General features: G+C 35.8%; 1 protein-coding gene across 1 annotated transcript in view; it reads right to left on the bottom strand.

Annotated features, from left to right (window-relative positions):
* Positions 1-2160: 2160 nt before the first annotated feature.
* The window catches only part of RAB21 (RAB21, member RAS oncogene family), a 30142-nt gene continuing 16042 nt past the window's right edge, over positions 2161-16260 (bottom strand). Inside the window, exons 4-7 of the mRNA XM_067697359.1 lie at positions 14079-14142; positions 7694-7748; positions 7099-7187; positions 2161-4374 (exon numbers count right to left, since the gene is read on the bottom strand). Coding sequence (XP_067553460.1) covers positions 4232-4374; positions 7099-7187; positions 7694-7748; positions 14079-14142 — 351 coding nt within the window. The 3' untranslated portion in view covers positions 2161-4231. The remainder of the gene's footprint in view (positions 4375-7098; positions 7188-7693; positions 7749-14078; positions 14143-16260) is intronic.

The raw sequence follows: 16260 nt of genomic DNA, 5'->3' as shown, positions 1-16260 counted from the left end.
ATACTTACATTTAGGAAAGTTTGCTCAGAATTGTAATTAGTTTTTTTGAAAAGGGAAAAGCCATCCAAGTCAGACGAATTTTAGTCCACAACACCAAATATATTCCTCTGTTTGGTTGATAAAAAACTACAGAACAGCAACTTACTAGAATCAATGCCTACTATAAAATCAAATAAATGTGTTATGTTCAATGAATCCCAGCTTTTAATTATTAAAATCTAGGTAATGCATTTTATAATTTAGAAAAGAATACTTAAGGATCTACTTAGTCTCTATATCTTTAGAAATTACTGTAAGGCTCTTGCTGGTCATTACTATCTAAACCCTTTTCTAGAAGATCTCAACATTTTAAATGGTCACAAATTATGTATTCCCTCTTTGTCACACTAAAAAGACTGAAAACTATAATGGCAAACAGAAGTCAAAAGATAAATTTCAAAAGTCAAAGGCACAAGTCAAACCCTTCTAGACATAAGTGGTAATTATAAATGTAAGTTATATTATCTGAAAATAATATAAGATCAATGATCTAGACCCCTGGTAGCATTTATAATATAGAAAATTGCAAATTATGTATTAAAAGAAATAAACAGTATAACAATTCATTTTTTTAATGTTCTAAATATTTGGCACAATGCATAACTTGCCTTATTTAGAAACCATCTGATAAAAGTAATGTAGTATTTAAAATGATTTTAAAAATTGTCAGGTTGTAGAATTTCCTATCTACCTTTCATTCTACTTCTTACTACCCTCCTTGTCTATTTCTCAAATTTTACTTTTTCTTACTGAAAATCTAAAAATGAAATATCATTCTTCTGTTATTTTAATGCCAAATAAAAAGTAATCACTAATAATATATGGCTAATATTTTTTATAAGATTTCAATTTAGCTGTAACAGCCACAGCTTTAGGCTATTTTCAGGAGATAACCCCAGAAGAAAAGAAATTCAAACACTCATATTTCATATGGTAATGTGATGCTTGTTTCTTTTCAGATTACTGTTTACCCCAAAATTGTTGCAATATATTTAAAAACAATAATCTTCCTCTATAATCACAATGCAAAACAAGAAGCAGAATACGCATCATTACAGAAACAGTGATTGTATACTTTAAATATTCAGATACCTTCCTAATGACTACTTAAACCAATTTTTAATTATATATACGAAGAGTATACACTTACTAGTTGAAAAATATATTGGTTCTATCTACCTACTACTTTTACGTGAATTTTTATTTATTTATTTATTTATTTTTGCGGTACGCGGGCCTCTCACTGTTGTGGCCTCTCCCGCTGCGGAGCACAGGCTCCGGACGCGCAGGCCCAGCGGCCATGGCTCACCGGCCCAGCCGCTCCACGGCATGTGGGATCTTCCCGGACCGGGGCACGAACCCGTGTCCCCTGCATCGGCAGGCGGACTCTCAACCACTGCGCCACCAGGGAAGCCCTACCTACTACTTTTAATACACAACACGATAACTTGTGTCTTCTTCCTAATAGCACAATTATAAGGACAGGAACACAACAGATAGGTATTAGAAAGGTGAAGAAAGTATCAGAAAAAGTTCCTCAGCCTTGGTTTATCATTTATCTTTCCTTTGTATACATGCTGCAATTGATTGGTCCTCTTTCATTACCCTTTCACCCTATTCCTATCTAAAGACCTTCTAGGCTTCAGAGCAAGGTCAGGTATACATATTATCTATTGTTGCTACTGAATTAGTTTAAATTACAGGTTAAAAAAGAAGAATGAAATGCTTGAGGTGAAGAAGGGTACATAGAGGGCTTCCCTGGTGGTGCAGTGGTCGAGAGTCCACCTGCCGATGCAGGGGACGCGGGTTCGTGCCCCGGTCCATGAGATCCCACATGCTGCGGAGCGGCTGGGCCCGTGAGCCATGGCCGCTGAGCCTGCGCGTCCGGAGCCTGTGCTTCGCAATGGGAGAGACCACAACAGTGAGAGGCCTGCGTACCGCAAAGAAAAAGAAAGGTACACAGAAACCAAAGAAGAGTAAAGAAAAAATAAATAAACAAAACAAAACACCGAGAGTGGTTGTACCATATCAATAATTATCTGGCAACTCTGGAGCAGAGGTTTCTATCTGGACTTTTATATCATTAATATAGGGTCAAAAATCGAGAGTACAACTCTCCAATTATCAGGCTTTATGATTTTATTTTTTGGAATAAAGCTCAATTTCATGTCTAATTAGTTTTAAAAACATACTTCACTCCAATGGAGAAGAGCTTCTTTCCCATCTACATCTACAACAGTAGAAATGACAAGGCTTTCTTTACTACCACTGAAAGAACCAGGAGGGCAAAAACAATTTTTTCTTTTATCTGTACTCATGATTTCCCCTGCCTCCCTCCACCTCCTGCATAAACAGTAACTTCACAGGAAACCAAGAGACTACACAGACAATTTTAGCTTATCTTCCTGAAGACTCTTTCCACTCCGCCCTCCCTAAACACACACAGTGGAGAAGCAGTGTGTTGAGTTTGACAAGGACAATAATTAAGGAAGGTAAAATGAGGCCTTATAGAATACTTAATACTAAGTTAAAATTCTAATATCATAACATCAAGGTGTCAATTTATTCAACTTTAACCCATCTGGGAAAGTTACTTCTTTAGTAACTATAACCTCATTATATTCTTTTAATTGCTCATGCTAACAACTTTATTGTATACTACTGCATCTTATAAGAAGTAAATCCAGGGACCATTCCATTTTATCTTAGACATAACATTTACTAGTTTTCCAAGCATGACAGAAATGGAAAAATATATATATTAGCACAAGAACAATTTGTTAATTTCCACAATTTGTGTTCCTTCTATGAGCAGTGCCTGATTCTATTCTATCAGTCCTATGCTTAAAGAAAGAAAAAAAAAAAAAAAAAAACTTAATGAGAGACTAATTTACAAAGTATACAAGAATATAATTTTATAATAAATCTTTCCAGTGTTCGCTATAACTTCATTACATGAAATGTTTCCCTTCAAAGAAACTCAGAAGGATAGCTCTTATAAAATGAAACAAAGCTTTCTGTGTTCATCTCTGGCAAGCAGTGACCAGAAACAGCTTGCTCACAAAGGATCTAAAAGTGCTGCCTGTGGAGGAGAAGCTACCACTAACATGCTGTATGAATGAGTCTTGGTGAGTGGCTACTATCTGGGACTTCTTCCTCTCTTCTCCTACCAATGAGTCCATCTCACATAAAGCCTAAGAGAAAACTAAAGCCTTGCAGCAGTGAAACTCAGCATGCTCCACTCAAATACTTCTAAGGTAACCATTCTAAAGCAAAATGAGCAGAAGTCATCTCTTTTATCCAAACAAAAAACCCAGAAAACAAAAAACAAACAAAAAAACCCCCCACAAAAGAACAAAAAAACCCCCACCCAAACCAAAAGGCAAATGCTGTCGCTCAATCATTAGATGGATTTACAGAGGCAAAAAATGTGACAACAGCAATAATTCAAGTAAAGTATATGAGAAAATTTAAACACGCCACTTTCAAGTTAAGACAAAAGTGAAGGGGAGCTATGATCAGAGTCAAAAAGCTTAGACATTATCACCAAATGTTAATTCACTTTACAGTCATCAATGAGACTACTGTATATATTTTTGCACCTTGCGCTTGTAAAAGCAGATAAAATATTTAATATGTAATTTACAATGTATTTTATCAGCTCAGCATACAGGATGAATATAGATTATATCAAAGTGTAGTAGACAGTTAGGGGCCTGTGCAAACCCTGCAAAAATAGTACTTCAGGTATCTGCTAATTTTAAAAAAAAGAAAAACAGTTTGCTGTTTAGAAGTGATACAATTCAAACTACCACAAAATACAAAGGACTGCAAAAATGTATACCATTCCAACAACATATATAAGTTATTAAATAAAGATTTGATTTAAAAGAATATAAATGAAGCCTTTAAGTAGGTCTTTTCTACATGCATATTACTCCTTGTTAAAGAAAAAAAATATGTAAAAAGGCCATTGGTAACTGCTTTGTTAACATGTGTAGAAAATGCCAATTCTCTGGTCACGAACCCCACTAAGTTTAGCACTTAAGGTCTCTGCAGTGTTATAAACGTAATTTAAAATACTGTTAACTCTCTAATTCCATTGGTAAAATAATGTGACTTGGAATATGGCAGTCTTTGTGTTGAGGGCAAGGATCCACAGTTTGTTATTTTATTCCTTAGGGGTGAACAGTTATCCAGAAGAACAGCACCCTCCGCCACCGCTCTGGGCTTGAGGTTCATCATCAATAATTTGTACACCTCGCCTTGCAGCTCCTGGTTGACTGGAGCCATTGCCTTTTGCCCTTTCATCCACTTGTGCCGTTTCTATCATCCCTAAGAGAGGGAGAAAGCAGAAATTATTTAGGACCACAATTGGCGTTTTCTGTTTCTATAATTTCAGTTTACCACCATGATAGCTATTTCTGACTTTCAACCAACAAGGAAACTAGATAAAATTAATAGCAAGCGTACTTGTCCAGTTGTATAACAGCCACAGTGACATCACCAAAGAAAAAAAGGTTTTGATTTAAACAGATGACTGTATACAAGTGTCATCCTTAAGATTTTCCAATTATACTTAGAAATACGTCAAAGAAGGTCAAATTGTTCCAAGTACAAGCAATATTTAGGGTACAAGATTTATTCTTCAGTAAGTCATGTAAACTTTTAACCAAATAACATTTGAAAGAACAAAAGAGTTTAAGATGAAAGAGGAAGAACAAAGCTGGAGGACTCACACTATCTGATTTAAAGATACAGTAGAAGTTACTCGAATGATGACAGTGAGATACTGGTGATTGTGTGGTCCAGCACAATCTTTTCAAGAGATAGTACTGGAACTGGACATTTACGTGTAAAAAATAAAAGTTCAATCTATACTTCCCACCATATGTGAAAATTAACAAAAAATTAATTACAGTCTTAAATGTAAAACAAATTTCTAGAAGAAAACACAGGAGGAAATCTCTGTAGAAGAAAATCTTTATGACTTTGAGTTACCAAAGGTTTCTCATGTAAGACAAAAAACATGACTCATACAGAAAACCTGATAAATCAGACCTCATTAAAATTTAGAACTTCAGCTCTTTGAGAGACAGTTAAGAAAAATGAGAATATAAGACACAGACTAGGAATAAATAGTTGCAAAATACATATCTGAAAAGATGAGGAAAGAAAAGAGAGTCCTTAAAACAGAATAAGGTTTCTTAAACTTGGGTCCAGAGATTGCTCTTGAACAATGGTTTCCAAATTGAGGTATACGGGATAATCCACTGAGGTAAAATTAGAAAAACTTCAATTTATTTTTCCTTAACCTTTCAAAATTTCTTTTTTTTTAATGTATATTTTACAATATGGAAAATCGTAAGTACTTATACATGTTCTATAATTTTTAAAATAAATGTATAGAGAATATTCAATTCTTTTATATAAAGATATGATATATAACATTTATAAGCCACTGATCTAGAACCTCAGTACTCAAAGTATGGTCTGAGTACTAGTGTCATTACCGCTTGGGTGTCTGTTAGTAAAGAGAAGCTCAGGCCCACATCAGACCCATTTTATCAAATTATGCATTTTAACAAGATCTCCTAGTGACTGATATGTACAGCAGTGGTTCTCAAATTTTAGTATGCATCAGAATCATAATGAGGGATTAAAACACAGATTCTGGGCACCACCTCCAGAGATTCTGATTCAGTAGGTTTGGGGTAAGGCCCAAGAATTTGCACTTCTAACATACTCTCAAGTGATGCTAATGCTGCTGATTGCAGGACCACATTTAGAGAATTAACACTCTAGAAGAATTATGAATGATCTTCAGGCTTACATAAAACTGAAATTTACTTCAAAGTTTGTATATATGTACATTTTTTTAGAGCAAAAAACCATCATTCTGAGGTCTATAACTATAAGGAATATAATTTGACAAAATCATTTCAATCCATTATTCTATAGACTAGGGTTTTCCTAAGTATAGTATACATTCTATTGGTGATATGAGAAATGACTTTCAGATTGTATATAATAAACATTTTCCTTTCTCTTTTTTTAATATGGAAAAGCTCAAACATATATAAAAGTAGAAAGAAGAGCATAATGAAAATCTGTATGTCCATCACACAATTTCATCCATACTTGGCAATCATCCCTACCATTATTTTAAATCAAATCCCAGATACATAATTTTATTCATAAATTATTTTAATATGATTTCTAAAAGATAAAAACATTTTAAAAAATAATTCTTTTTTTAAGCATAACCACTACACAATAACCACGCCTAAAAAAATTTACAATAATTTCTTAATATCAATATCTGGTGAGTGTTCATATAGTCCCAATTGTTTCACAAATGTTCTTTTTCACTAGTTTGTCAAATTAGGATCCAAATAAGGTCCATCCACTGCAAAAGGTTGTTACAACTCTTAAATCTGTTTTATTCTGTCCATTCCCCTTCCATTTTTATTTTTAATAGTAATGCATATATTTTAATATGTATTTAGCAAATACTACACATAAGATTTCATAGCCATTGATTACTACTTGAAATAGGGCTAAAGAAGGTATTTAAGCTTCAAAAAATGAGTTAAAGATACTAAGTAAATAATAATACTGGTCGATGCGACAAATCATCAATATGGTCAAAATGGAAACTGTAAAACATCACCCCAGGGGCTTCCCTGGTGGCGCAGTGGTTAAGACTCTGCCTGCCAATGCAGGGGACACGGGTTCGAGCCCTGGTCCCAGAAGATCCCACATGCCACTGAGCAACTAAGCCTGTGCGCCACAACTACTGATCCTGTGCTCTAGAGCCCGCAAGCCACAACTACTGAAGCCCGCGCACCTAGAACCCGTGCTCCACAACAAGAGAAGCCACCGCAATGAGAAGCCCATGCACTGCAATGAAGAGTAGCCCCCACCCGACGCAACTAGAGAAAGCCCGCGCGCAGCAACGAAGACCCAATGCAGCCAAAAATAAATAAATAAAATAAATAAATTAAAAACAATCACTCCGAAATATTACCAATATTTTAAAAAGAGCCATATACCTACTTTTACAAAGGTCAAGAAAAAGTTCCTCAATTCCTTTGTTCTGTTTGGCTGAAGTATGATAATGTTTCGCTCCCACAGATTCTGCATACCTTAAAAAAAAGTAACATCAGTAATTGAAGTAAAAATATGTTTCATGTTTTTGTCATGACTGCCATTTGAACTTTTTTTACAATAGCAATTTTAGTGACTTATTACTAATTAACCCAGGTTTAGTGAAATTAAGATTATATACCATTTGACGTTTCTATATATTGAATCAACTTTTAAATAAGAATAAAATAAGACTTTTATTCTAAGTTAATCTGCAACCCAAATACTTCAGTTTTTGTGACTCACTGACTATTTGGCCATGACGGTTTTCTTTTGCATCACTCTTAATACTTTTTACTGAAACCAGAAAGAGAAGTGAAAGTAAAATAACTTTAAATGTCACCAAAAGCCAGAAATTGCCAGTGTAAACTCGCTTCACTGAATCCACTAGCTCAATCTATATTAAGAGGTTTGAGTAATAACTAAATGGTAAAGTACATTGTGCAAAGAGGAAGACTTCTTACAGAGAGTGACTGAAGGAAGGAAGAGAAGGGATAACACTTACGATTCTGCTTCTTGAATGGAAACATGTCTCTCCTTCTCCAAGTCTATTTTATTACCTAATTTGAAAATGTAAATGCCAGTCTTTAATATTGATTCATTTTTATAATGAAATTAAGCCAATTCTAAATATACAATTGCCATTTTAATCATCTGGAAAAATAATACAAATCCCCACCCACCAGACTTCTAAATATCCTTCTAAATGTCCTGAAACTGTAAGGTTTCAGGACATTTGGATATGAGGGCTGATCATGACTGTCAAGGTGAATGCCTCAACCTCCCTCAAATGGCTCAATGCACATCCCTCCTGAAGCTGCAGCCTCTGTCAGAGAAAATAACTTTTCCAAAGAGATAAGCACTATTTTTGATTTAGGGTATAAATGGGACTAAGATTCACTAGGGAATCCTAAGGATAAACCTATGAGTCTTAGCCAAGTGTAAATGGTCCCCAATCAATAATTATGGTTCATGAAAATATATTAGGCTAGCCTCTTGGATCCTAAGAATATTTTGGTTTTCTCGATGATATTAACTGGTTAAAGAAAGCATTAAAATATATGGCTTTTGAAGTACTTCACCACTGCAGGGGAAGAAACTACATTTGTTTTAAAAACATGAGACAACTTAGTATATGAACATCATGCAGATTTTAAATTACTGAAAATAAGTTTAGCTCTCCTTAAACAATGGAACCAAACTGAGATTATGCCATAAAGCCACCAGAACAAAAGTGTAGGAACTGCAAAATGCAGATTCCTTATTATATACACAGTAGAGATTAAGGTAAGTAGGCTGGACAGAGTGCTAAAGGCAATGGAAATAACATACAGAAAAGGGGAAAAATACCCTAAGAAAGGACACTTTAAACAAATATTTTCATTTCTTCTATTATGACCTATAGGGGTAAAAAAGGAAACCTTGTAAATAAGGTCATTTTTTCTCAGGACCTTAGAGAGTCTAGAAGACAATTTCAGATAAAGTATTGAAGTAAGCACCCAATGAAAGATGCAATGCTTAGAACTGAGAGGTACAAGCCCAGAGGTTCTGTATATGAAGACCTCAAATAATCTGAGCACCTAATTACCTGCAGCTTTAAGCAATGATCTGACACCATAGCCTAAGGTTGAGGGAGGGAAGCAGACATTACTAAAGCTCAGCTGGTACTAACAAATTCAGTAATAAACTCTTCCTTCTTTGAACAGTTATCAGCCTATCTCAGCAAGAAGACACATATCAGTTCTGATTTCCCACATTATACTTTATCAATAAAATTTTAATTTGCTAAATATTACAACCAATATATCCAACAGTCACCAGTGGAGTAAGTTGTTTCATGCTATGAAGAATGCACAAAGCACCACCTAGTGGCAGGCAGCTCCAACAAATGGAGGCACAAGATTCTGCCACTGTAAAAAGGTAAAACAGCCTCCTACAGATCAAAGGAGACTTTTGTTGCAATTAACTAAAACCCTATGAGTTGGTTTGTTAGAGTTTTAATGTCTCTTTTTTAAAAATCCACCATAATTACCAACATCTATTTTTAAAAACTGAGGATAGGGAAAGTAGACAATCACCTTGTTGCCTCACATGAATATTTGGGGAAAATTATTGACACTGCTTTATTATTTAACAGCATTTTAAACTTAACTAAACTTTAATAAAGCCAGTATTTTTTTGTTTTTTAATCTTTTGGCCATGCCACACGGCTTGCGGGATCTTAGTTCCCCAGCCAGGGATTGAACCCAGGCCACGGCAATGAAAGCGCCAAGTCCTAAACAATGGACTGCCAGGGAGTTCCCTAAAACCAGTTATTATTAAAATGGCTAACTATTTTAATAACATAATTAATATTTTAAACAAAAAAAAATCCCTCTACTAAATAACTACTATTTCTTTGAACAATTAAGTGCTCATAATGGATTAACAGCACAGACGAAGTCACAAAACTGCCTGTCAGTGACTGACACCTTTCCAAAGTTCAAGACCTTTTTAGCTATGTTCTTTTAAAAGCAAGAGAGCTAAAGCTTGTGGTTGAGGCTCATATCTGTTTAAATACTACTGTGCAGCCACATTGGGAACTTTCTAATAGGCTTACAATACCTGAAAATAAGAATAACCACCAAAGTAAGCACCTACTTGAAAGTATAGTACAATAAAGGCTAGGGGGGAAAGCTGACGGAAGCTATAGGAGAGGAAAAGGCTATCCTGCTAAGAATACTAAAAATTTTATCTTCTTTAAAAATACCTATTTGAATTAAGAACACGGAAGGGATACACCCATTGCTAAGGGCAGACGGCCTAATAGCAATAAAGAGCTAGAACTTTATTTTGCTTAGACTGGATGTTGTGTGGCCTAGTGGAAAGAAATTTTTAAATCTGATAAAACTTGTTTTTAAGTCCTGGCTCATTTCAAAACTATAAGATTTGGGGCAAATTACTTAACCCCTTAGTCTCACTTTGTACAAATGTAGCTAATAAACTTTGCAAGGTTAATGTGAAAATAAGATATATGTAAAAAGTCTAGCACATAGGATGTGTTCAATAGAGTATTTTTCAGCCATCACAGTGAATGATCAAATGGAAAATGACAGTGAATGATCAAATGGAAAATCAATACTGTTATGAGAGAATTAAACTCATGATAATTAACACATTTCCTACCACAACCCTGGCTGGCTTTGGAAATCCCTTAACCACCACTCCCCCAATTTAGTTCGGTTTGCTTCTGTGCTATCACAGCACACCCCCAACCCCTTGATAGCATGTATCATAATGTACAATAAGAGCTTGTTTTTCTGTCTCACCCTACATGATAAGCTCTGGGGAGACAAGGACCATATCTATTTTTTAACTTATTCACTACATTATTCTCAAAGCCTGGTACATAGCCAGCAATATATATTATTGGTTAAGTATATGGGCTTGAAGTAGCAGACAGACCCAAATGAAAATCCCAGGTCTATCTCTATATACTATGTAGTTTGGGAAGTATCAAGCTCTCTAAGTCCATTTTCTCATGTGTAAAATGGAAATGGCAACAATGCCTTCTTGCCGTGTTGTCAGGAGGCTTAAATGAAATAAGTGTGTAGTTCTTAGAATACTTAGAATACTTAGAATACCATTTATTGGCACTCAATAAATGGTAGCTATTATTAATAATAAATATTTGTTTAACAAACATACAAATATTAAGGACAGACTAGAAACAAAATACTCTATTAAACAGAGCAACCACAGCCAAGAGTGCTGATCAATGGATTAACTAAAACTAGAGGGAAAAGTCTGCTAGTAGAGTTCTCTCTTCCTGCTTTACACATTATCAGTGATTTAGATAAGGACCTAGAAGGTTCAGCATCTAATTTACACATGAAAAAGCTAGTAGATTATATATCAAACATAAACATTCAGAAACCTATGACAAGTTGAAATTCCTACACTTAGGTTTAAATAATTTAGTTATGTAGGAAGATGGGGAAAGCCTGACAGAAGACCAATACTTATAAAAAAGAAATTCTGATTTTTGTTAACTATAATCTACGTAAAAGAGAAATTGAGTTGACATGACTGCTAAAAAGTATATCCAATCTTGGGCAATGCTGGTAGAAGGACAGTAAGAAGATTTAAAAAAAGAGAGAGCTATAGTATACATTGAGTCAACAATGTTTGGATTCTAGTATTCATTTCAAGTGTAGGAGACACACTGATACACCGAAATAAACCTAGGAAAAAATAATCAGGATGATGAGGATGTCTGAAAGTTAGCCCAAACAGTTGAAAACTTAGGGAAGATTTTAGGTGAACCATCCAAGTAGGCTTCAAATGTTTGAAGGACTGTCTTGCGTAAAGGGAAAGGAACAAATATTTGTCATATGCCTACTCTATACCAAGTGTTTTCCAAATCATTATTTAGTCTTCATCACAATGCTATGAGGTAGTATTATTTTGAAGTTAGTTTTAAAACAGGAGAGAAAATAAACACTGAACATATATAGAATGAAATGAAAATCAAGACGTGGAAAAAATTATGCAGATGTCCATCAACAGCAGAAGGATAAACTGTGGAATATTCATAGAATTAAGTATTAGATAGCAAAGAGAGTAAAATGAAGTACAACTATATACAAGAACATAGAGGAATCTTGTAAACATAATGTAAAGCCAAAACAACAGACAAAATAGCTCCCATACACACATGATCCTATTTTCTGAAATTCAGAACACAACCAGTCCCTTCAGTAAAAAGTCAGGATTATGTCTGCGGTGAGGAGAAGGCAACTGGGGTAGTGTTGGGATGAGAAAGGAGCACAGAAAAAAAAAAAGAAAAAAAAGAAAGGGGGCTTCTAATGTACTGGTGGGGCTTCTAATGTACTGGTTACACAGATATGGTAGCTTCGTGAAATTTTCCTTTTGTGGTAAATGGGCTCTCAAAATTCTTCCAACTCTGAATTACAAATAGAATTCCATGTCACACTTGCCAACGGAAAAGGGAGAGTGAGAGCCTTTTATACTTTATACCAAACATTAATAAACATTATATAACATGAAATGAGACGTATCTAACCCTACTTGGGGGCAGTAAGCTACCAGTTTCAATATTACTAAACCTAAGAATATGAACATGAAGAATACAAAGTTTAAGTTAATTATCCTAAGTTTATTCACCCAGCTAATTTTTTTTTTTTTTTTTTGGCCATGCTGCGAGGCTTGTGGGATCCTTGGTCCCGGTAGCAGAGATTGAACCCGTGACCCCCTGCAGTGGAAGTGCTTAGCACTAACCACTGAACCACCAGGGAACTCCCACCCAGCTAATTTTTTAAATGTTACTTTGCAACCTTGGTCAAGTAACAAGTTCTTGAGGCTTCTTTGACTTTCCTTTTTTCTTTCTTTTTTTTTTTTGAAGATTTTTTTGATGTGGACCATTTTTAAAGCCTTTATTGAATTTGTTACAATATTGCCTCTATTTTATGTTTTGGTTTTTTGGCCCCAAGGCATGTGGGATCTTAGCTCCCCAACCAGGGAGGAACCCACAGCCCCTGCATTGGAAGGCGAAGTCTTAACCACTGGACTGCCAGGGAAATCCCTTCTTTGACTTTCTTAAGAATATGTTAGCTATGTTTCTTAGAATGTGTTACTTCCTTCCTCTCTTCTGAGAGATAACCAGAATCCCAGATCATCAAATCTTTAGTCATTCACCTACTATGACCACTTCCACTCCCAGTAAGTCCAATATACCAGACAGACAAAAGCAGGCCAAACTTACCAATGACTAGCTGCAGCTTTGGTCCCAAACTCCTATGTGGTCTACGACTCCAGTGTTCTTGTTTGAAATATTCCCATCATCTAGCCTAACATCTAGCATCTAGACTAAAAAGCAGGCCAGATCAGCTCCTGTTCCTCTCCCAAAACTTGCACCCTGATCTGGACCTGTAAAGTTTACCAATCTAATGGTGACAAAATGTAAGAAATGTAAACTCAGGTTAAAACAAAAAAATTCTTAAGGCTAAAACCAGAATTTGCCCACGGTGACTACTCCATTCTATGTCCTCCACTAAAACTACCCTGGTTTCTCCCAAGCCATTTATCAGTTACATAAAAAGGAAGAGAGAAAACAACCTGAGGCTATTCATAAGGATTAATATCATAAGCAGAGGAGTCTGAATGACTCAATTTGAATCCCATCTCTGATAGCTGCATGATATTAAGCAAGTTATTAAGTACGTATCTCCAGGGCTCAGCTTCCTCTACAAAACCCTCATAGGGTTGTGAAGATTACATGAGATAATGTCCACTGAGTACACAGCATAGTGTCTGGAACACTTTATTGACCAATAATTAGCTGTTATATCATAGAAATAATACTCTAAAGAAAAAGGAAACCAAAGAGAAATGCCAGAAGTCCAAGAGTGAATTCTAGAGTTGTTTTACTTTACCTCTTAAGATATTTTTCCAGTCTAGTATATCATGATCTACTTATATCTTTGGAGTCACATTTGTTCTTAACTCAAAAATGGGTATAGTTAAATATACAGAACAAGAACACAGCTTAAGTCATTGATTTTAATTATATTGTAAAGTAGTTGCTGAACTCTTCTTTTCTAAAATAATCTTATGATGAAAAACCAAGGGTCAAGTTGAAGCAAGGCTGGGGGACTTGATGCCCTACATGTTTAGGGCTTCCCACTTGCTCCCCAAAGGCATTCCTTGAAGTACAGATGTCTGAACCTCCTGAAAGATCACTTCCAAATCCCAAATTATACTAAAATATTAAATACTAAAATACCACTCTTCTTTTTTCATGTAACTTTAAAATGAAAATTACTGATTTACTATTCTTTAATAAAGTGTTAAGGAAACAAAGGACATTTTTAAAAAGTAATGATGCTTACCAACTATACATAAACAGATTTCATTTCCCAACATTTTCCGTAATTCTTTGACCCAGTTTTTAACCTGTGTACACAAAAGAGTAAATATTAAAACAAATCCTGTAACAATGACTACCATTACAACACTCCAAAACTCAACACTGTCAAAATACCTCAAAATTTTGTCAAACAGTCCATGTGTTTAGTTGTTACTAGGAATGATTCACTGTAGGATCATTTATATCGCAAACCACACACACAGACAAACATCCAATGGAAAGATTTCTCTCTATATCTACACATAAGAATAAACACAAGCATCTCTAATTACAGACTTTCATAACTGCCCATAAATCCAAGCAAAGCTGTTCACCAAAGCAAAAGCATGTCAATTCCAGCCTCTGATAATAGATGCTTATAGAGAATCACTTTGGACTTAAGAAAACATGGGCTTAATTAAAAATCTTTTGTAACCCAACTGGGTCACAAATAGAGGGCATAGGAGCTTCTGTGTCACACATTTAAAGGAAAACAAAATGTATATAGGTACCAAAAAGAGTAAAATAAAATTTCATCCTTTGGCGTAGGATAGGTTTCTTCAAGTTCAGCGCTACTGATATTTTGGCTCAGATAGTTCTTTGTTGTGAGGGACTGTCCTGTGCAATGTATGATGCTTAGCAGTATCCCTGGCTTCCTACCCACTAGATACCAGTTCCATCCTCCAGGTGGGACAATCAAAGATGTCTCTAGACATTGCTGCCCCCTGGTGGAGAGCCCCTGGTGCACAATGACTCCAGTGGCAAACTGATTCTTCACTACGGATGGAGCAGAGCAGCAAGCACCGTGGGGAGTAAACTGAAATTAGGTTTTTTTTTTTTTTTTTTTAATGCTGGGCTTCCTTCCTTCCTTTCTTTCTTTCCCTCTCTCTCTCTTTTGCTGTGTCGGGTCTCAGTTGTGGCACACAGGCTCTTTGTTGCAGTGCGTGGGCTGTCTAGTTGTGGTGCGTGGGCTCCAGAGTGTGCGGGCTCAGTAGTTACAGCGCTCGGGCTTAGCTGCCCCGCGGCATGTGGGATCTTAGTTCCCTGACCAGGGACTGAACCCACGTCCCCTGCATTAAAAGGTGGATTCTTAACCACTGGACCACCAGGCAAGTCCCTGAAATTAAGCAATCTTTTGAACTCATGATTTTAAATATATTGATTACCATAAAACAGGATAAAGAACCAACTTGGGATACCTACTTTCATTTTTGTGTAATGGAATTTAGTACGTATGTAATCAAATGACACAGAACTTATATACCTTCCTAAAAAAATACACACACATCTACAAATAACAAAAATTACATTAGATATGTGTGATAAGCATTTACTGTGCATATGTTCCTATGCACAAAGTAACAGTTTCACACGCCTATTCTCTGCAAGAATGCAAAGGAACTGTAGTAAACACAAAATCTGTATAAAAACAAAGGTAATCAACAATTTATAATAGCACTGAACTACACTTTTCTCAGTACAGTCCCATCTTTTTGTTTCACTCACATATATGTATAACATGTTCAGAGAAGCATTTAACTTCCACCCTTAGTTGATTTCATATAAGAAAAATCTGACAGTACTGGTATAAAATGTACATCCTCATCACTTCAAAGGAAACATGCCAGAATCCAATTATGTTATTACCCTACTCCCTGTACATATAGTATCAAGACCTACTAAATCTAACCAATTTTTTAAAAATTTGTTATTCATCTGCAATCAGATCCCCCTCCACAGGCATCCTATTCATTACCCCCATACACTCTGTAATGAGTTAAAGATGGTCACCAATTCTTTGCCAAGAGTATTTCCTCTCTCTTTGACTCTGGGCTAGCCTTGTAACTTGCTTTGACCAAGAGAATGTGGCAGAACTAATGCCATGCCAATTCCAGACTAAAGCCTTAGGAAGGTCAGGCAGCTACACTCTTGGGATCCAGCTGTCACATAAGAAGCTTTGGCTGGAATATGGAATAATGAGAGCATGTGGAGAGAGTACTGGAGAATGAGACACCAAATGGAGAGGCCATGTGGAGGAAAACCAGGCCCTCTTGGATCCAGGTTCCCACCCAGCCAAACCCCCAGTTCAATGCAGCTGCATGACTGACTCCACTGACACCACATGGAGCAGAGGACTTGCCCAGTCAACCCTTAAAACACCACGA

The sequence above is a fragment of the Pseudorca crassidens genome, chromosome 11, assembly GCF_039906515.1.
Source record: "Pseudorca crassidens isolate mPseCra1 chromosome 11, mPseCra1.hap1, whole genome shotgun sequence".
NCBI lineage: Eukaryota > Metazoa > Chordata > Mammalia > Artiodactyla > Delphinidae > Pseudorca > Pseudorca crassidens.
This window is presented reverse-complemented; position numbering and strand designations above follow the sequence as displayed.